Below are 21385 nucleotides of genomic sequence, written 5' to 3'. Positions count from 1 at the left end.
TTAAAGTCTAAGGCAATAATGGTAGAATTAGTATATTGCCAAATTAAAACTTTTACATTAAAAAAAACCTTCAGTAATTGAGAGTGCTGAAATGAGAAGAGTTTTGAGTTAGGAGAATATGTAAACATTATAAATTATTTGGTTGAAAATCTCCGTCTGTTTAATTTGTTTTGGCCCTAGATCTTTCTTCAGTGAGATTAATTATTCTTTTGGATGCCACACTTTTTCTTTGTCTTCTGTTTTTTGTGTGCGTGATAGGCCTAGGATCATACTCATTTTTGATACAATAAGTTTTTGCTTAATGGAAAGACATTTATTTATTAAAATATTTTCCCCTTTTTGATCAAAACAAATCTACATATTAGCCAAGTGCAGTCTTACACACCCTTCGAGGTCTTGTTAAATACAATGGACCCTTTTCTCAAGCTAGCATGTATAGGAACAGGGTCCTACTTTAATAGCGGTGGAGAGTGCCTTCAAGTCAGAGCTGACTTACAGCAACCTCTGGTGGGGTGGGGATTTCATGGCAAGAAACTAACAGAGGTGGTTTACCATTGCCTGCTTCTGCAACCCTGGTCTTCATTGGAGGTCTTCCATCCAATTACCAACCAAGGCTGACCCTGCTTAGCTTCTGAGATCTGATGGAATCAGGCTGGCTTCATTTTAAAAAATTGTATAAAGTTTGTTATCTTTTTGTCTTAGCTGGTTTCAACACTGCCTGAAGACATGCAGCCTGGACCTGATTTCCATGGACTTCCTTGGGAGCCAGTTGTCTTAACTGCCTTGGTTGGAATTGCTACAGTTGCCATTTTTTTCTGGAGAACCTGCTTATCTGTAAGAAAACTTCTATGTTTAGATACACTGATTGGTTTACTCGAACTTAAACACACATGATGAAATCTATGCAGATCTGTTGGTTTTAAATACTTGTTTATATTATGAACAGTGAAGAACATACTTTCATTTTATTCTTCCAGAGACTTTTTTGTGTCATATTACATGGTAAAAATGGAAGGTAGTATTAGGCAGAGAGCTCCTAGCACTTTGACCTTTTCCTCTGGAACTAGAAGTGAGACATACCAAACATTGCTATTCTGGCCATAGAAAAAGCCATGGAAGGTACAGGACCATTATGCAGGAAGCTGCAGGACATCCATCTCTGCAGAAGCATGGTGTTTAGGGCTTTTGCATTAAGAATCTAAGGACCACTGCTAGATCAGACCAGTGGTCCATCTAGTCCAGTATCCTGTCTCACAGCAGTGGCCAACCAGTTCCTTTGTCTTTCCGTTCTAATTTCAATCCACATTAGTACTGTACAAATTAAAGTAGCAGTAGGTTTTAAGGTGTCTTGCTTAAGGAAACAATGCAAAAGCGGAGGTCTTTATCCTTCCCCATTACCACATTGGCACTCAGTGGCCAATTATTGTCTTGTGCTGCAACAATGACCCTTGGTGTTTGGATTAGGCTGTACATTAATTAGAACATTGAAGCCTTGTCTGAGATCATCAAATTTGATCATTTGAGCAATACTGTGTACTTTCAAAATACAACTACAATGATACACTTTGGTTTATTACTAATCTGTTGTGACTTTGAGATTTAAATGTAATAGAAAACTTCTTTAATGCAGAGGAAATGTGATACCTGTTGCCTTAAACATAGTTGCGCTACACACGACACAGATAAACCCACTATAAAGGCACTTGGTCTTCCAAGTGCTGTTTTCTGTACTGAGTTCTGCCCTGTCCCACTTGCCAACCCTTTTCTGATTGCATATCTGTTGCTTGTTCTATGCTACTTCCTCACTATATTTTTTTGTTCTTTCTTTCATGCTTCTAATTCTGTATAATGTACTCACCCGAAATTAAGCAGCTTGTAAATACACTGTATTATGGGTCCCAACCAGGGTTCTAAAGTATATTAAATAAGTTGCATAGAAAATCAATTTTACAATTCTAGAAAATAGAACATGGCATCACTTGAAAACAAAGAAGTCACTTGACATAAATGATTAGTCTAGCAGCTGATAAACGGCTGTGGGAATGGTCTAATTTTGCTAAATACAGTAGCTGTGTAGTCTACTTTTTAAGTAATTGCATTCATTTAATCTGAAATTGGTATATAGTAAATGAGAGAATGAGTTGATGTTTGTGTGTACCTCGGAGAGGGTGGAAGAGAAAACTAGTAGCTGTATAAACATATGCTAAACATATATACACACACATATATATATATACACACATATAAACTAAACATAATTTGTTACCTTATTTCAGTGCACATGCTTATAATTTTGTTTAGTTTTGAAATAAAATATAATTAAGTTAATTACACCCACACAGTAGTTGAGTAATCAGACCTTTAGCCTGACTTTGAAGTAAGACATTGACCTAGAAGCTGTTTTTAGAATTTGCTTTAAGCTTGCTTGCACAGTGTCACTTGACACGCACACTGGAAGCAATACAAGTGTGGATATTTTTGTGAAGTGAAACTAAAGAAGTTGCTGGTCTCTTGTCAGAAATGCATGTTTTTCATTGCTGAATGACAATAAATGGCTTAATGTTTTCCCTAACTTCATTCTCTTTGCTTTACCTTTGTAGGTAAAAAGTAGAATGTATCAAGGTAGGACTCTTTTCTTGTCCTTTATATTGTGAGCTACTTCAGTTGGGTAGGTTTCTCGGAATAGTCTTAGTATAAGTCTAAGCAGATAATAAATTATAATCTGATGCCATCCTTAGGTCAGCCACTTAAAAGAAGAAGAGGTTGGGGGAGCAGTCAATGGTGGGAGTGGGGCCAGCAAAGTGGGAGAATGGGATTTTGCCCCTTTGTGGGTTTCACTTGTCATATCTAAAACACCACTTGGACACTTGAGCCTTTTGCATATGGTGAGCTTCAAATGTTTTAACACTTGTGTGAGGGTTGATAATCAGATAGTTCTGTGTGCAGGCCTAAGGCGCATCCACACACACAACTGGGGTTATCTTTGCCTTCAGCAGAGGGGTTTCTAGGGCTGCAGTGGGAAGGGGAAGCTTGAAAGTCCTGATGTATATGCAAATCTTTGTATGTTGGCAACTCCCAATACCTACCGCCTGAGTGACCTGCAGTTGTGCTTCCCGCTTTGCTCTTTCTAAGGCAAGTCCTGAATGTCCACTTTGCTGGAGGTGTCTTTTAAGAACAGGAATGCCTTTCACAACCCAAACAGACATCTGATAGTATGCTATCACTGTGGATGTGATGAATTCAGGGGACTTAAATAGCTCTCTTCCTGCTACGGAGCCCTTTAATGAACTATCTGTCTTCTTTCTCACTTTGTGTACTTCATCATTGCAGCAGAAACATTGGCATTGATTTGACAGTTCTATTTCTATAAGATCATTTGAAATGTGGTGTTGGAAGAGAGTTTTGTGGAGACCATGGATGGCCAAAAAGACAAATAACTAGGTTCTAGATCAAATCAAGCTTGAATTCTCCCTTGAAGCTAATATGACAAAACTGAGGCTATCGTACTTGGTCACATCATGAGAAGACAATAATACTAGGAAAAGTAGAAGGCAGTAGGAAAGGAAGAAGACTCCAAACAAGATGGCTTGACTCAATAAAAGAAGCCACGTCCTTCAGTTTACAAGAACTGAGCAAGTCTGTTAACGATAGGGTATTTTGGAGGCTTTGATTCCTAGGATCGCCATAGGTCGGAGGCAACATGACGGCACATAACAAACACACACACACACACACACTTCTGTAACATACAGACTTGAGAACCTAAGTTGCTTATCCCAAGAGTTCAGCATTGGGAGCCACACTTGGAAATTCTTGACTCGTAATTGTAAAGGTAGATGTGTGATACGCAAGTTACCAAAAGATAGTTTTTGTAGTCTTCATTCTGTAGTAAGCACTTCCATGTTTGCTCTTATTTTTTCTTTTTTCTAGTGACAGAAAATCAGCTTGTTGAAAAAATTAAAATTCTCATAAAAGAAAAGGCAGAAATCTTAGAAAAGATGTCACAATTTGATCAAAAGGTATTGTGCTATCTGCATAATGTGATTTATTCTGTAATTAAAAGTATCAGTGTTTACATAATGTAATGTGTGTAGTTCTGTTTCTATTAATGATGTCATGGAAGAAATTATGATTTAAACAAGGGTAATAAAATTCATGTCAGTATCTACTCTCTATTTTCTGTGTGTGTTTTTACTCTGTAATTAGATAAAGGAAGCAAAGGAATCTATGAAAGAGACCCAGAAACAGAATACACATCTCTCTGATGAAGCTGCAGGGCTTAAGGTAAAACACCGTATCATTTATTGATGATATGTTTAAAAGTATCCAAACAAAATAAATTTACTAATTGTTATTTCTGTTATAGGACACAGTGAAGAAGCTTAAAGAAACAAACAGTTTTTTAGATGATAAAGTGAGAAACTTACACACCATGTTAGAAATGGAGAAAGAGGAGAACTTGAAGAAACAAGAACAAGTAAGCAGACATTTCAGAAAATACGTTTTTGACTGAGTTTGAAATCTTGACCACTTTTAATGTAATGAGGGTCTTCACTGCTTGGGAAGTGACTCTATCTTTTTTTATTATCACCTCACCTTATTTAAGTTTTCTCTAAAATAGTGGGCTTAGACCTAAGCCATCCTAATACTTTATTTCAAGATTGGAGGAGGTCAGGCTAACTTTATATTGCACATATCTGACTGGGAGATGTTTGTTGTTCTTGATGGGAACTTCTTGTGTTAGTATTGTTATAATGCTATTTTGGAGTGGTTTGTTTATCCACTACGTTATAGTAAGCTATTTCGATGTTTTCTGGGAAAGTTGATTAAAAATTTTTATCTAGATGTTACTTTCCTTTACAAAGTGTTAAATGCAATGATGCTGTTCAAGAGCAGCTGTTATTCTAAAACACAGTAATGATAGAGTGCTTCACATACACAGTTTAGTCCTTTCAACAACAATGTAACGTGGCAGTAGAGAAGAGCAAGAGCCCAGAAGCACCTATAAGGCTAACAACATTTAAGATAGGGTATGAGCTTTCGTGAGTCACAGCTCACTTCTTGCTCTTTTCTATTGCTAAAGAAACTAACACTGCTACCCATCTTGATCTATCTCCAGTGTAAGGTAGGCAAGTATTAGCCCTAATTTGTGCTGGTGTGGCTGAGAGAAAAGTGGCTTGTTTCAGGCATCAACAGTAAACTGCTTCTTTCTTTTTAGGGTCTAGGGAGCATATTTTTGAAGCAAGGTATATTTGCAGCCTGTAACTGGGTTTGATTACTTCGTGTAATTGTCGCAAAACATTGTGTTGCTATTATTCCGACAACATTTATTTTAAAAATGTATATATTTTCTTTCCAGAGACTTTCTCTGGGCAACTAAATAAATCTTTGCGGATCATGCTAATGGAATAACTGAAGTTTTCAAATTTTTCAGCTAATAATATTGAAATAATAATAATGCTTATTTTCATAGATCACAGAAACCCAAAAGTCTTTGGAGAGACTCCAAGAAGTCATCGTATTGCATTCTGTAGAGCTTTCTGAGGTAAACAATGAAAAACTTGGTTACAAAGTGTTCTAACTCTGAATTCCAAGTCTGTTATCAATGGAGGAGGGTATTTGTGAATGGGATTATTCTCCCATCCACCCATCCCCTGCAGGTATGGCTGTACAGAAGACCTAGAAAAATGCTTCCATTTCCAGTGCATGCCTTCCCTGCGCCTCAGAAGCAGCACCTTTTCAAAACTCTGTTCTTTCTCTCTCAAATTTTTATTTTGGTATAATTGGTTAATTTCACACAACTTTCACCTCAAACTGGAAATCATTCATGAACTTTTTTAGGTGCAGAGCGCTCTCAGTGAAGCTAAACTAAGTGAAGAAAAGGTGAAGTCTGAGTTGCATCGTGTGCAAGAAGAGAATGCAAGACTAAAAAAGAGCAAGGAACAGGTGAAATCCATTTTTATCATAACAACATTGTGCTTATATACTGTCCTTCTGAACAGATTAGGGCCCACTCAGTAGTGGGCAAAGTCAGTGTTATTATTATCCCTACAATACAGTTGGGGTTCTGGGCTGAGAGGAGCAGCTTACCCAAGGCCATTTGCAGAATTTACGGCAGTAACGGGACTCAGACTAGCAGAGTGCTGATTCATAGCCCAGTCACTTAAACACTATGTTACAACCGTTCTAAAGCAGTTCTATGCTATCTCATGTAGGTTCTTGAAGCAGCTATTTACTGTTACTCCTAAAATAATACTTAGCTTTGAAACTTGTATTAGACTATGAACCTTGCCTGTTTCATATAAATACAATTTGGGGATACAAGTAATGCTGTAGGATATTGAGAAATGGGATTGGGCAGAAGTTGACCAGTGCCAGGGAAGGAAGTAGAGCGGTGCAGTGGATTAGGTGATGCTGTGAGCCTGTGAGTGACAAGAACACCCACAGGAATTTGTGGGGAGCCTGTCATTCTAATGGTAGTGCTAATGATGATGGTAGTGCTCAGAGACAGTGAACTTATTTGAAGATAGTAGCAAAAGGTAGCTATTGTCTGTTTAAATTGAGTTTGATGCTCATCGGTTGGAGGTGGTGTTGCTTTGAGTACTCTTCCTGTACTTGCGCTAATGATAAGCAATGAATCTTTCTAGCATTACCCTAGACATGTTTACCCTTCTAAAGCTTTATATGTTGCAATCATTTTTCTACTTTTATCATAGTTTAGGTGTTATTTTGTTACAACAAGTAGCTCTTCCAGGCCTGTTTTAGGCTGGTCATTGCAAAACCAGTCCTGAACCCTGCTTGAATATTGACATTTAATTGCAAAAGAATTGGGGCCATTTTTATGGAGCAAATTAAACTTGATGATGATACTTCATGCCCCCACTTCTGGCCAGAACAGCTGAGTTTTCCACAAAGAATTCTCATTCTTGTTCCTCTGTGCAGCTGCTTTGCATCAGGCTATCCTGCTAGCATAGATAAGCAGGTGTACATACAGCAAATTGATGCTAGATTACAAATGCTTTGGAGAGGTTTGGCCTGGTGCATGCTAGGAGAAAGTGGAAAGCTAATGAGAAGTCTAGGTAAACTTGCTGCTTTTCTTTTGTTTCAGGAGTATGAAAGGAATGTCCATGGCTACAGAGGGTTGCTTTTTCTTTTTGTTGACATTTTTTTATTTTTTGGTGTTATATTTATAATTACCTTTCAGCCATAACAGTTCCCAATGCAGTTGACAATAAAAACAAATTAACAAAATTTCATAGTTAAAACAGATAAAACTGATGGAGGCAGCACTGACAGGTGTGTGTGTGTGTGTTTGCCATTTCCCCTTCAGTTCTCTAGGTTTTATGGCTGTTGCTGCTGCGGTTTTTTATAGTTTTCATAACCAAAGCAACAGAAAAAAAAGATGGGAAGAGAGGCGGAATTATAGCAGAATGAGCGTGTTTTAAATCTTTCAGGTTTGAGTCCCTGTGTAAGGGACTGGAATGAACATCATGGTTACAGTTATGGAATGATGAGAGAGGTCTACCATGGAGTGCAGTTACAGGAGGGTGCAGTATGAATCATAAGATCTATAATGATACGCCCAGGAAGATTAAAATGTTCTTTTTCCACGGCATTCTGAATGTTGTGATTTTTGATGTCATATTTGTATCCATTTATTTTGTTATACAGAGACATGTTTGACCATTGTAGATGGCAGAAGGGCATTGTTGCCACATGATGGCGTATATTAAGTTGGATGGTAAGCAAGTGAATGAGCCCAAGATGGTCTAGCTGATGTTCTTAGGTTCCATTATAGTATTGCCCGAATGTATATGGGGACATATTTGGCATCTAGGCCTGTTGCAGGGTTTGGATCCTGGGTTTATGTCTGCAGATGGTTCACTGTTGTAAAAAGTCAGTTGCCTTTTCAGATCTGTCAGATACAAAATGAAAACAAAAGTAGGGAATTGAGCAGTTTTAACAAGTCTTTTTACTCTTTAGCTGCTAGACTAAATTATTTCAAAGCCTGGAGTATAGCAGTTCTGATGTTCTTAATGTGTCAGTATTACTAATAATATTGTCCTGATATTCTTAGCTGCTTCAAGAAGCAGAAGGTTGGAATGAGAGGCATGCTGAGCTCAGTGAGCAGATCAAAATGTATCAGAAGTCTCAAAAAGACACTGAAGAAGCACTTGCCTACAAGGAAAATGAAATTGAAGTAAGAACTCTATGTATTCTTCTATATTCCATGGGATGCATGACTGAGCTTCTACTATTGTGATTCTTTGGTTGAATGGCATTTTTCCTGCTGCTTTAGGTTTTGACTAACTGCATTATGCAGCTGAAACAGCTTGATGTGGATTCTGAGCCTGGTGGGAAGCAGGATGAAGGAAATGATTTGGCTAATGGAGGGCTCACAGGTATTAAAGCATTAGATAACCGTACCAGTTTGTGAATGTGATAATGCTTCATACAGAAATGCAAAAGTTGAAAGTTTCTTGGAAGAGAGACTGAAGTTTGTACCAGATGGTAATCACCAGTTGAATGAGAAATGCATAATACCATTGTTTAATCTCGTTAATTGACATCTTGTTGACTTAAGTTCAGGGCTCTTTTTTACATACGTCTCAAAGGAATATTGGCATAGATACTAGTAGAATGGTAAGCTCACAAGTTATGAAGTAGTGCATCTAGTAGTGTGCTAGGTATCTTAGAGGTTCATTTTTCAAATTCTAGATTGTAACTAATGTGGACAATTCAAAAGATAATTGGTTTGGATTATTATAGCACTTCCTTTCTATCAATTGGTTATGCACTAATGCCTGATACTGTAACATTTTCTTGCCTTAAATTGAAATGCACTGCACTGCATAATATTCCACTTGCCTAAGAGAAAGGTGGGCTTATAAATGTTGTTAATACATTGCTAATCAATGATCAAGGAGCCCTGTGGTGCAGAGTGGTAAGCCGCAGTACTGCAGCCCAAGCTCTGCTCATGACCTGAGTTTGATCTGGGCAGAAGCCAGGTTCAGGTAGCCAGCTCAAGGTTGACTCAGCCTTCCATCCTTCCGAGGTCGGTAAAATGAGTACCCAGTTTCCTGGGTATAAAGTATAGATGACTGGGGAGGGCAATGGCAAACCACCCCGTAAAAAGCCTGTCAAGAAAACGTTGTGATGCGACGTCCCCCCCATGGGTCAGTAATGACTCAGTGCTTGCACAGGGGATTACCTTTACCTTTTAAATCAATGATCAATGGAGCCTTGCTCCTATAAAGAAATATTTTTAAAGTATTTAAAGATATAAGTAAATGCATCAAAATATGTCATGTTTTGAAAATTTTGCTGAAATATTTAATACAATGGAATGAAATAATTATTTTTATTTGCTAGATACCAGGAATGAAAAGATGAAAAATCAGATTAAGCAGATGATGGATGTTTCACGGGTAAAACGTGTTGTCTTGTCTAGTCAGTATACCCTAAGCTGTATTTGTATTGCAGCAAAGGTTTACATGCCATTTTGTTGTTACTCACAGGTAAAAACAACATTATCAATCATTGAAGAAGACAGAGATCTCTTACAGTCCAAACTAAATGATGAAATAGTAGCAAGGCATGAATTAGAAGGTGTGTATAACATACAGTTTAGCATGTAATGGCATTTAATTAAAACCACAATAGGAGTCCGACAAGAAGATAGTTCTCATTCCCATTTTATGCATATTAGAAACCGACAGCCAGAACTGTCTGTTTTCAAATTAACGTGAAATCCACCCCCTTATTTTTTAGCAAACTTATTTATGTGCTTATTTAAGTATTTAAACTTATGCTACCTTGAAGCAGGTACATAATAAAATCTTAATTTAAAAGTCAACAATGTAAAAACAGTATTAAACTGACTTCCGACAGTTTTCTATTCCCTTTATTACCTCTTAAATAAAACCTTAACCAAGCTAAAATATATATAATATAATAATACCTATCTAATGATAAATACCATTATCTAACATTCCATATCTTTTAGTACTATCTATCAATAATATCCAATAACCTACAATATAATATGTCCCCTATATTAATAGCTATATACTACATTCTAAGAATGGGTCAAAGTAATATATTTTATACCATTGCATATCTTTAGATAGCACTATTACATATATCTATCATATCTATAATGTTCAAAATGATTAATATCCTTTATATTTTTATCCAATTCATGACATTATAACCTAGTAAATTATAATATATTGTACCTACATATATCAATAAAATGGTGTATTATCACAAACTAGATTTTTTACCTCTACTATAATATAATGATTACTACCTCTATATTAATTCAAAGTAACAGAACACGTTCCTCCCCTCAGAAAGTATCCAAAGACCACACCTTCCCTTTAATGTCCCACTTTTTTTCTATATAATTCTTAAATTTCTCCCAACTTGTTACATACTCTTCCATATCTTCCTCTCGAAGTTTCCTCGTTAGTTTATCCATTTCAGCCAAGCTCAATGTTTTTAAAATCCAATCTTCCACCGATGGTATCTCTTTTGTCTTCCACAGCTGTGCATAAATTATCCTAGCCGCCGTAGTCATATAAAATACCATTATTCTGTCCATTTTGTCAAAGTCTTCTAGGTTCATACATAACAATAACAATTCTGGGTTTCTAACAACTTTTTTCTTCAATATCTCTGACATAGCATCTACTATTTCCCCCCAGAAATGCTTAGCTTTTTCACATGTCCACCACATATGATAAAAAGAACCCTCATGCTTTCCACAGTTTATCTGACATCTGACTATTTCCATTGGCTAGCTTTTTTGGTGTGAGATACCATCTATAAATCATTTTATACACATTTTCTCTTATCGTGGTATATGTTGATATCTTTATAGATATCAACTGGTCCAGAATGCGGCGGCACGGGTCCTGACTGGTATACCTTACCTGTCACACATCACACCTGTCCTGCGCCAGCTGCACTGGCTTCTGGTTGAATTCCGAATCAGGTTCAAAGTGTTGGTTCTTACCTTTAAAGCCCTGAGCGGGTTGGGACCGGCATATCTTCGGGACCGCCTCTCCCTGTACGTTCCCCGGAGATCGCTTCGATCAGCGAATAAATATTTACTTGTGGTCCCTGGCCCTAAGGAAGCCCGCCTCGCTTCAACCAGGGCCAGGGCCTTTTCAGTCCTGGCCCCAGCCTGGTGGAACGCTCTGTCAATGGAAACCTGGGCCCAGCGGGACATATTATCGTTCCGCCGGGCCTGTAAGACAGAGCTGTTCCGCCAGGCATTCGATGATTGAAGGGGGCGGTGCCATGTCGGCCTCCCACCTTTGGGGTTGGGGAGGGTTCTCCCCACCACTGCACTTTGTTAATTTGTTTTATTATTTGTATGTTGATTTTAGTTCTTGTTTTTATCGATTTTAACTGTTCACTGCCCAGAGCCCCTGGGGATGGGCGGTATATAAATTGAAAAAATTAAATAAATAAATATAGTATTTTCCCACAATTTCTCCCAAGCTTCCATCAATATATCTTTATTACAATTTATTGCCCACTTTACCATTCGAATTTTAACTGTCTCATCTTCTGTAAACCATTTCAACAAAATCTTATACACTTTAGATATCAATTCCCCCCCTTGCAGTAGACATTGTTCCAATTCTGAATTTTCCACTCTAAACCCTACTTTCCTCCGATCAGCACTGACACTTCATTCTCCATATGTAGTTTTGCCCCCATTTGTGTATTTTTCCATAGTTCTTCTTTTTAGGTTGGATCTGGACTAAATTGAACATTTTCACAGCTTCCCCTTCTCACTGCACACGTCCCTCATGTCATTCTTCAGGCTCTTCTATTCCCTAGGAGTAGTATTTTGTGGAGATCAGTGGGCTCTAGTGGGAGGGAGGCGACAGGAAAGTTTCATTGTTATGACCTTTACTTTCTTTAGGGTAGATTTTTCTTTTATTCTATCCCTTAACCCTCTGGGTAGTCTGCTGCCACCAGGAATACTTTATTCCAAGATAGTTTATTTAATTTTTTCCTTTGGTAACGTTCCTAAGCGTCAGGCTCCTTCGTGGTTCTATGTGGCCCTGAGGATAGGAATGGGATATAACAATGACAGCTACTCTGGGATATAACAAAACAAAATAAATGTTTATTTTTCAAGAAGCGTGTTGGTTTCATAAAAGTAGTTCTTAGTTCTTAAAGGTACTTCATTTACTCTCATTCACACAGATCTCTTCTAAGGCTTCAAACACAGTTAGCCTCTTTCTCTAACTCAATATTTCTCTCACAGAAATGCTTAAACTCCTCAGGCAGCACACAGCTAGCCTCTCTTTCTCTGACTCTCATTCACAGAAATATTAAACCTGCTCAGGCAGCACACAGCTGGCCTCTCTTTCCCTGACTGAGTGTCCTTTCACAAACATGCTCAGTTCAGGTTCCACACAGGTTATATTTCTCTCATAAACACTTCAACATATTCAGGCAGCACACAGCCAGCCTGCTTTCTTCTGACTGAAACCTTTCTCCCAGTCTAAACTGCATTCACTCCGCCCACAATCTCAGTCAACCAACCATATCGCTCACTCATTCCTCTCTTTCACCCCCACTCTTCACCAAGCTCAAACCAAGCATTTAAAGATACATGCACCCATTTCTTGAAATCATTACATTCATACTCAGCCCTTTAATACATCTCCATCTATTGTACCATCAGGGCTCTGCTCTTCAGAGCCACTTTGGTGTAGTGGTTAACAGCGCGGGACTCTAATCTGGAGAGCCGGGTTTGATTCCCCGCTCCTCCACTTGAAGCCAGCTGGGTGATCTTGGGCTAGTCACGGCTCTATGGAGCTCTCTCAGCCCCACCCACCTCATGCTATTCTTGCTTCATCTTGGTGTTCCTCTGCCTTTTTTCTAAATCATCTTTATCCAGCTACCCTCCTTTCAGCCCCTTTGGAGGGGAGCTCCTTGATCCTTAACTACTTCTGTATCATGGTATCATCACTCTAGTCCTGCCTGGTTGCTGGTGATGTGAGGTTGTCCTGACCAAATGGACAGCTTTCCTTTCAACACAGAAATTGGATCGCAGACTACTTTTTCCTGAGCACCAAGACATTTTGTGTTGGTTCATCCTCTCGGCTTCACTATCACAGATGCAGTATAACATATATGTGGTTTATTGCAGAGCAAATCAAGAAGCTGGAACACGATTCCTGTTCCTTGCAGACAGCAAAATCTCAGCTAGAAAGTACATGTAAAACCCTACAACAGAAAGTGGAGATTCTCAATGAGCTTTACCAGCAGAAGGAGATGGCACTTCAAAAGTAAGTACTGGAATTTAAAAAGAGAAACATAAAATATAAGTACGTTTGGAGAAGGAGATGTCTATTTACTAGATGTGTTCCATTTTTTATTAAACTGTTCTTCCCTCAAAGCACTTGTTGGCATCGTGCATGAGTTTCCTTTGTGGTTTCTTATCCCTGAACAAGCTAGGCCTTTGCCCCTTCTTAGCTTCAGCAGTGCAACTGCATTTAAGTACTTTTTCCTGTTTTGTCTAGGTTTTGGTATTACTTAGTATCTCTAAGCAACTTAGGCTGCAAATCCATATCTGTTTTGCTTGTCTTGCAAAATAATTTGAATTCGTATTTTTGAGGGCTAGAAAATAAGTGTTCTTTCTTAGCCCTTGATTATTAATCAAAGCCATAGTCCTTTTAAGAACTATTAAAGGAAACTTCCTAGTCAGTTCTTCATCTGTTACACATTTCTTTTGAAATATCCTAATCTAGAGGGTTAACAGCCACCGTTGCCACTTTCTCAAGCTGCAATTAGCCCCAGTAGGAGAAAAAAACAATCGGTTTGAAGTAAGACTCAAATTTATTGTGAATAGGGGATCACTTGTATATTTATAAGTAAAGTATGAGCAAAATAAGCTAAAAGTATCCTTTACTACACCATTACCTTTGCAGTTGCTCCATTTTTCTCATTTGGCTCTAATATCAGAAATGGGCCAGACTGGGGGAGAGAGAATTCTGATATAATAATAACAGTAACAATAATAATATTGCCACCAGACATATTTACATGAGTGAAAACATCTTACAGAAATGGAACTTATCAAATAAACCACAGAGCTGACCAGTTGTCACAAAGGGTCCTTTTCTTGTGTTGGATCCAAAAGTATTTTCCACTAATGATGGTGCCTCCATGCGCTGGAGCATGAAGCGTTCTTTTAGGAGGCAGAATGCCAGTCTACTTTGTAACCATAAATGTAGATGCCAGCATTCTTTATTTCTTTCCACATGAAGATACTTTGACCTTGTGAGCACTATGCCTTCCATTGTTTCTTAATTATTCTTGCTTTTGGTCTGGCAGCAAGACCAGGTGAGGCAGTTCTGTCATCTTGATTATTTTGCTTCCTTCTGTTCTCTCCCAGGAAGTTGACACAAGAAGAATATGAGCGACAGGAGAAGGAGCAGAAGCTCTCTGCTGCAGATGAAAAAGCAGTCCTGGCTGTTGAAGAAGTGAAAGTTTACAAGTTAGTAAATCATTTGTAGTATTAAAAGTCCTAAGGTTTTGAATAATGAACAAAAAATAAGCTTTTAACTTTTTTGACAGGCAAAGAATTCAGGAAATGGAGGAAGAATTGCAAAAAACAGAACGATCGTACAAAAATCAGGTATAATGCTCTCCTGAGATAATTCTGATAAAGTGAATATGAGATTTATTAAGCAAGTGTGCAAATTTATTAAACAACATTTTTAATACTTTCAGATTGCTAGTCATGAGAAAAAGGCCCATGACAACTGGGTAAGAATTTTTTTTCAAAATCATTGTATTTTTAGTTTTGTAGCATTAAATTTGTGTATTGTTAAACTTAATTTATTCCATGGAGTGAGAAGGTTAATGCTGCTAACATCTCAATATGTAGCTTCCTTTTTTTAGCTGCATTCATGCATCATTATGAGCCCCACAGTTTGTGAACCATAGTTTGACTGAACTCTGAATGAGAGCTGCCAAACTGACAACTGTTTGTTGGTAGGCACTGTATCAGGATTCTAACTGATGGTTTGTACCTAGCTTATTATCTGTATTTCCAACACTTGTTCCCTTATAGCTCATAGCACGTTCTGCAGAGAGAACATTAGCTGAAGAGAAAAGGGAAGCTGCCAACCTGAGACAAAAGTAAGCATATTCTCAACATTTGCCAACACAAATCACCTTACATTTGTAACTGGATAGGACAATACATTCAACTGTAACTTTCTTTATGAAAGTGTGTCTCTTTTAATAATTTTATTTTTACTAGGTTAATAGAGGTAAATCAAAAAATAGCTAATCTTCAGAGACCATTAATTGTGAAACCAACACCAGGTCGACCAGACCCCCAAGTCCCTCCGCGCAGAGGTAAATATCCACTCATCTGTTGTTAGTGAACTAAAGTGCCAACATAGATTTTCTGAAGAGAAATAAGTATTTTGCACCAGTGATGGCACATTATTCCGACCATCTTACAGGTCCATTGAGTCGTGATGGATCCTTTGGACCTTCACCTGTGAGTGGGGGAGCTCCTTCCCCACCACTAATGATGGAACCTCCTGTGCGGCCCCTTTCTGCCAATCCAAGGGAAGGGTCTAGAGGTGAACTTGGTAAGAAATCAGGGTTTCCCCCCCTATTATGCTACTTTGGTAAACAAACTGTTTTAAAGCATTGTTGTTTATAAACTGCTATGTCATGTTTTCTGTATCTTGTGTTAGCCCCAATGGCCATTACACCTTGTTATCTCATTGTCATTTTCTCAGTGGTACTAATAGTATCAGAAACCGAAGAATCCTTGCAAGCTGCTTGTGATTAAGACTTTATAGCTCACACTGTAAATAGTGCTGGAAAAACTTTAGAGTTACTTAAGGACTTTGTCAAGTGTGTTCTTATCTAAGGAAGCTGAAATTAGTCAGAAACGTGAGCCTTAAAACTAAGAAGGGTTAATTCATATAAGATACGCAGTAGTCTGCAATCTTCCAGCCATTTGTGTGTATGAAACACAAATCCAACCACTTAATGACTAGATTTGCAGCTAATTTCTGGTTTCTGTATATGAATGTTAAGAATAATAGAAAATAGTGAAAATAACAAATAGCCCTAAATTAAACAGGATGATAGCATTTAGGCTACCAACCTATGGTAAACACTTCTTGACTATTGATTTCAATTGATGAGTCAATCATGCTTAAATTTCCTCTCATTAAAATCAGTAGAACCCAGTTGCTTCTCTTTGGTTGGCTTATGCTTGTGGTCTTGCAAATGGATGTTGAAAAGCTCTGGTGTTCCTGAGTTTCTGAGTACTCTGACACACGCACTACCTAAAGCTCGGATCTTAAGATGGTTCCGTTTAAAATAAGCTGAATATTGTTCCCGGTATTTGTCGAGGATTTGGGAACAACTGTTCTAATTCAGCTGCTAACACTGATGATTGTATTAAAAATCCCAGGCTGTCTACAACTTATGATAGTCCTCATTAAATGTTTTGCCTCAGATGTCTTGTTTCAGGCATTGCAGGCTTACCCAAAGGCCTTATCTTAGCCATGGTTAAAGAGATCAAGAATGGATCAGATGCTTCTCTTCCCACTTTACCATAGTTAAGTTATATGTTGGCACCAACCTTAACTCTACTTAAGGATAATAAGGTTCCTTACTTGTAACAATTATTATTTAGCTTCAAATTCTGATTGAAAGTAGGGGACCTAGCTAGTTTACACTAAGAATTCTTGTGCCAGTGTATCCTTTGTTAATTGTTAAGGTTGGGTGAATAAGCTTATAATGTGTTAACCATCATGCACCAGTTGCATAAATAGTGAAAAATGGAGGGTGCTTACTTGAAGAGCACTAAGAATGCTGTTGTTAGAAACAGCTGCTTACCATACAAGTGGTTGAGCTCTTGAGTTCTGTCTCCTGCAGGTTCTGCTATGCCTGATGGCCCTCCAGTCCCAAGAAGGCATTCTGAGCTGTCAGGAAGAATATCTGCTCCAGGTGAGACTGCAACTATACTGCTACTAGTAAGCTGAAAAAAATTATAATCTTTTCCGGAAGCAGTATATAAAACATAGAAAGGATTTTTTTTCTCGTCTTTCCAGATCTTGGTCTTGCTGTAGGATCCCAAATCAACTGTGGGCCAAGAACATCCTCTCCGTCTTCTGCTGTACTGGATGGAATGGTGAGTAAATAGAAATAAGTTTTTATTTTGCAGTTCAGATGACTCTTGAGGCAGAATCTTTGCTCTTACCCCACTATGTATGTTGCATTGGTGCTTACTTATATATCTATTTTGTCTGTCATCTCACTGTCACTATTCTTCTGGGGGAAAAATAAAGCAAAATCCTCCCAAAGAGCGTGAAGCCCCCTGTGCTGATTCTGTTCCACCTTCATCTGCTGAATCAACTGTAGTGAGTACTGAGAAGCTGGGAGTGGTGCTGTTGCTTCTGCTGCTTTAACAGGAAGGACGGATTAGGAGCATGCTTTTTCACGTGGCAGCATAGCAAAATGAGTATTCACACAACTCACCCTGAGCTTTCTCTCTTAGCAGGCTTCTTGACGTAAGCTTCCTTGCATCCTTGGGGCAACTAATACCTTACCATTGAATTTTGAAAAAACATTCTTATTAATCATCTTAAGGACAATGTATTTACCTTGCTGTCTGGTGTGGTTGTTCTTGATATTTGAGGCTTTTTAAACATCTTGTATACATTCTCGATTTTTATATTGAAATGAAATCTGGCCTTGCTGTCATTTAAAGAGTTGCACAGGAAAAAGATCTAGATGGGTTGTTTGAAACATGGTTGGAAGCCCATTTCTTGGGACATTATCTGTAAAGAGCAGGGAAATCTTCATAATATGGAGAGAAATGGAGTTTTAGAGCCCTGCTGCTAGACAACTCTGCTTCTCAAAATAATATTTGGTCAGAAGCTTGATCTTGTAGTATATTGGAACATCTACTAGAAGGATAAAGCTGCCATCTTTTACAGGTTAATATAAGCTCTAAAGGACCACCATCTTTTACTGGTCCTCCCATAATGACATCTCCAGCAACTGTACCTATGCCACCTCCTGTTCGATTTGGACCTCCCCCTCGAGCACCTTATGGACCCCGTCCTATTCCTATCTCTATAGGTATGTTTGCTATACATTATGTTGTGCTAAAATTTTTACTTTAAAGAAATTGTACAGTCTGAATTCCAGAATCTTTTCCACATCCTGTTGCAGAACAGGAGGTGAAGATGCAACTTTTAAAGAGCATTCAGTTCAGCCTCATGTAGAATTTGCAGGACCCAAGCAACATCAGTTATAGGTGTTTGACAGTTAGTCATGGCCGACATAAGTCATGGCCGACTTATGGCGACCCCCTTCTTGGGTTTTCAAGGCAAGAGACTAACAGAGATGGTTTGCCATTGCCTTCCTCTGCATAGCAATGCTGGTCTTCCTTGTAGATTTTCTATCCAATTACCAAGGCCAATCTTCGGTTGAAATGGCCACAGCTTTATTAATTACAGCCTTTTGGAGCATTGGCAAGGCATAGGGCTGTGGATGTCCGGCATCGAAAGTCCCTTTGCTGTTCAATGCGTTGTTCCCCCAGTCATGATGCTGACAACCACAGGATGGCAAGTGATGTTTAACCGCCAACAGCCGTTGGACAGCCCTTGCCACCCCTATAGACTGCAGGGGTGAGCCGCCCGTTATGCACTGCTTAACCCTTTAGGATCCGGCCCAACGCCTCAAAACTGCCTAACCTCTAAAGTTGTGACTGGCCCGCTGACTGCCCCTAAACTAGTGGGAGGTGGGAAAGCATCCTGCTTCTGTTGTCGATGCTGGTGAATGGCGCCGACCACGCTTCTGCACACGCTTAGTTACTGAGATCTGACACGATTAGGCTTGTCTGGGCTGTCCAGGTTCTGAACAATTTTGGGAGGTTTGGAGTTCCAGGAAGAGAGCCTTGGTGGAGGAGTCAAGTATGGATCTGAGCAGAGATTCAGGCAATAATCCAAAGGAGGTCTGGAGGACGAGGTACATGGAGCCGGGGCTGGGTATCGTAAGGGAGCCAGTAAACAAGGCCAGGGTACGTCACAGGATCCAAAACTGGATATGAGTTCAGGATGATGATGGCAGCTGTGGAATGAAGATACAAATAGCTGTATTTCCTAGGTTTGTCAGGGAAGTTTATCCAGCGCTCATCCTTATTTTCAAATGAGAAAGGAGGGAGACCTTGAGGCAAGGAGAAAGTGCGCTAAAGGCAGTCTTTGTGATACCTGCAGGATTGTGGCACTGGCTATATTGTACTGTGCTACGTTATTTGAGTTCTGTTAAGGTACTTCTCTACATAGAAGTACCTTGATAGAACTCATCTAATCTGGTGCAGTAGTCAGCATTTAGTGAGTGAATGGATCAGTATCTGGGGCGGGGGGGTCCCCTTTTTTGGCAGGATTCCTCTTTTTGGCTTGTCTGCATCATAAACTAGCCATTGTGCCTTTATGACAGTAAGCCATTCATGTTGAGCAACCTGCTCCTACCTGTTCTGCAAATGGCCCTAGCTAGAGCTCTTGGATCTTGTGCTGTGAACAGCCTTTAGGTTGGGGGCTTGCCAGATCCTGAGTTTAGTAGAAGACATTGGTTCCTAAGAGGCAACTACCAACAAAACAGAGACTGAATGGTCGTGCCAAGCTCACACTGTGCATGTATACATTTTGAACAATGTTTTGTTTTTCAAAAACCAGAAGATGTAAATCTGTGTTTTAGTTTTCAGGTACAAGGAAATGTTTCAGAATAAATTATGCAAGTCAGTGTATGGTATAAATTTATATATTTTTCATTTCTATCCTGAGCTATATTTAATTTTTTGTGGAAGCTGGGTTTTCAAAACCTTTTTTCCGCCAAAGCAGTGTTTTAGGAGGGAAGTGATAGGTTGAAAAGGGCACAGATGCTTCATCTTCTGTGCAGTAGATCTTTTTATTTCCTGAACACAGTGGATTTGCAGTCCATAAATGCACTTTCCTAAAATGAAAGCACGAAGTCTTAGGACTCTGTGTTCACTGTCATATTTCTGCCAGATTTCAGTGTGAAATGTTCACATTTGCCCTTAGGTGTTTAGCCAAAGTGCAGTTGCAGGCAAAATTTGTACATGGTGTCAACTTTACTGTTCTTCGTTTCCTTTTAGTGCGTGGTGCTCCTCCTCCACCCATTCCTAGAGATTATCCACCTGGTCCTCCCTTTGGAATGAGAGACTTTCCACCTGGCCCACTGCCACCTCCAGAGCACAGAGGATATCTCCGTGGGCCTCCTCCTTTCCGACCTCCAACCCCCAGAGATTATTATCCTCCACGGCTACCCCCTCAAGGATTAAGGGACTATCCCCCTCCTCCAGTCAGAGACTTACCGCCTTCAGGACCCAGTAGCTACCAAGGAGGTCCTCCATGTCCACCGTCCCCAGCTAGCTCACAGGACTCAGCACATCATCCAGAACAGAAACCATGACTTGAGATCTCTGGACTGAACTCTACCACGTTTCATGTGGTGAGGATTTCAATGGCTTAGCACAACCAACTCTGTTTTCCTCTTTTAGATTTGGTTTCAAAGTAGCTTTTTTTTAAAATGCAAGAATAAGTTGTCTCCAATTACTAGCCTTGTGCATTTTGATCATCTTTAATGAGGACTTGCCCATCCTCCTGGGCAAGTATAATTTTTTCTGTGATGAACCTGAAGTCTGCTTCTTATAGCTGTGGTCAGTTCACAGCTCTCAACGTGCAATATATGAAAAGTACCTGTGTAGTTAGTTTTTAATTAATGTAGCCTATGTAACAAATTGGTGGGTGATTTCATAATTCAAAATATAATCTGAACATTTCCTGTGGAAATACCTATGTAAGAAATGCTACCCCTTCAACTATAGCCTACAGTGACTGTAGACCAGTGGTTTACATAAGGATTCTAACTCAGACTTTTTAAAAACATCTGGTGTAAAAGACCAGAGGCTCAAACTACACTGTATTGGAAGGACAATTCTATTAATAAAGAGAGCGAGATCACTTTTGCTAAATTTGATGAGTTATGTTCAACAGCCATTTTCCTTCATGGCCATAAAAGTACAACTACAGATTAATCAAGGAACTTGTTACTGTGTGTCAGGGCAATCTGCCCTTTTTAGTGGAGGGCTGTGGTGGATGAACAAACCGTGGTATGCCCTGAACAGGCAGAAAAGGTTTAAGTGTAGAGTCCTCACTGCCCAGGAAAATGCAAGCCAGGTAGTAAAAACATTTCCTAGTTAATTTGAAAACTTTTCTGGAAAGCAGGTCTCTCTCACTTCCAAGCACAAGAAAAAAAAGCACAAGTTGAAATAGTACTATTTACA

General features: G+C 39.1%; 1 protein-coding gene across 2 annotated transcripts in view; it reads left to right on the top strand.

Moving 5' to 3' along the window:
- MIA3 (MIA SH3 domain ER export factor 3) overlaps positions 1 to 21062 on the top strand; it is a 43401-nt gene extending 22339 nt beyond the window's left edge. The window contains exons 7-29 of one of the 2 annotated variants that reach the window (XM_054980043.1): positions 703 to 834; positions 2601 to 2622; positions 3931 to 4019; positions 4207 to 4284; positions 4367 to 4477; positions 5474 to 5545; positions 5842 to 5946; positions 8078 to 8200; positions 8300 to 8402; positions 9373 to 9428; positions 9519 to 9609; positions 13181 to 13319; positions 14429 to 14530; positions 14611 to 14671; positions 14767 to 14802; positions 15110 to 15177; positions 15302 to 15399; positions 15510 to 15641; positions 16948 to 17019; positions 17124 to 17203; positions 17361 to 17432; positions 18012 to 18156; positions 20195 to 21062. In XM_054980043.1, the coding sequence (XP_054836018.1) occupies positions 703 to 834; positions 2601 to 2622; positions 3931 to 4019; positions 4207 to 4284; positions 4367 to 4477; positions 5474 to 5545; positions 5842 to 5946; positions 8078 to 8200; positions 8300 to 8402; positions 9373 to 9428; positions 9519 to 9609; positions 13181 to 13319; positions 14429 to 14530; positions 14611 to 14671; positions 14767 to 14802; positions 15110 to 15177; positions 15302 to 15399; positions 15510 to 15641; positions 16948 to 17019; positions 17124 to 17203; positions 17361 to 17432; positions 18012 to 18156; positions 20195 to 20511 (2304 nt within the window). In that variant the 3' untranslated portion in view covers positions 20512 to 21062. The remainder of the gene's footprint in view (positions 1 to 702; positions 835 to 2600; positions 2623 to 3930; positions 4020 to 4206; positions 4285 to 4366; positions 4478 to 5473; positions 5546 to 5841; positions 5947 to 8077; positions 8201 to 8299; positions 8403 to 9372; positions 9429 to 9518; positions 9610 to 13180; positions 13320 to 14428; positions 14531 to 14610; positions 14672 to 14766; positions 14803 to 15109; positions 15178 to 15301; positions 15400 to 15509; positions 15642 to 16947; positions 17020 to 17123; positions 17204 to 17360; positions 17433 to 18011; positions 18157 to 20194) is intronic. The other variant, XM_054980051.1, reaches the window with a different exon arrangement.
- Positions 21063 to 21385: the final 323 nt, after the last annotated feature.

The sequence above is a fragment of the Eublepharis macularius genome, chromosome 1, assembly GCF_028583425.1.
Source record: "Eublepharis macularius isolate TG4126 chromosome 1, MPM_Emac_v1.0, whole genome shotgun sequence".
In the NCBI taxonomy this organism is placed as follows: Eukaryota; Metazoa; Chordata; class Lepidosauria; order Squamata; family Eublepharidae; genus Eublepharis; species Eublepharis macularius.
Note: the sequence above shows the minus strand (reverse complement) of the source record. Positions and strands in the feature narration are given on the sequence as shown.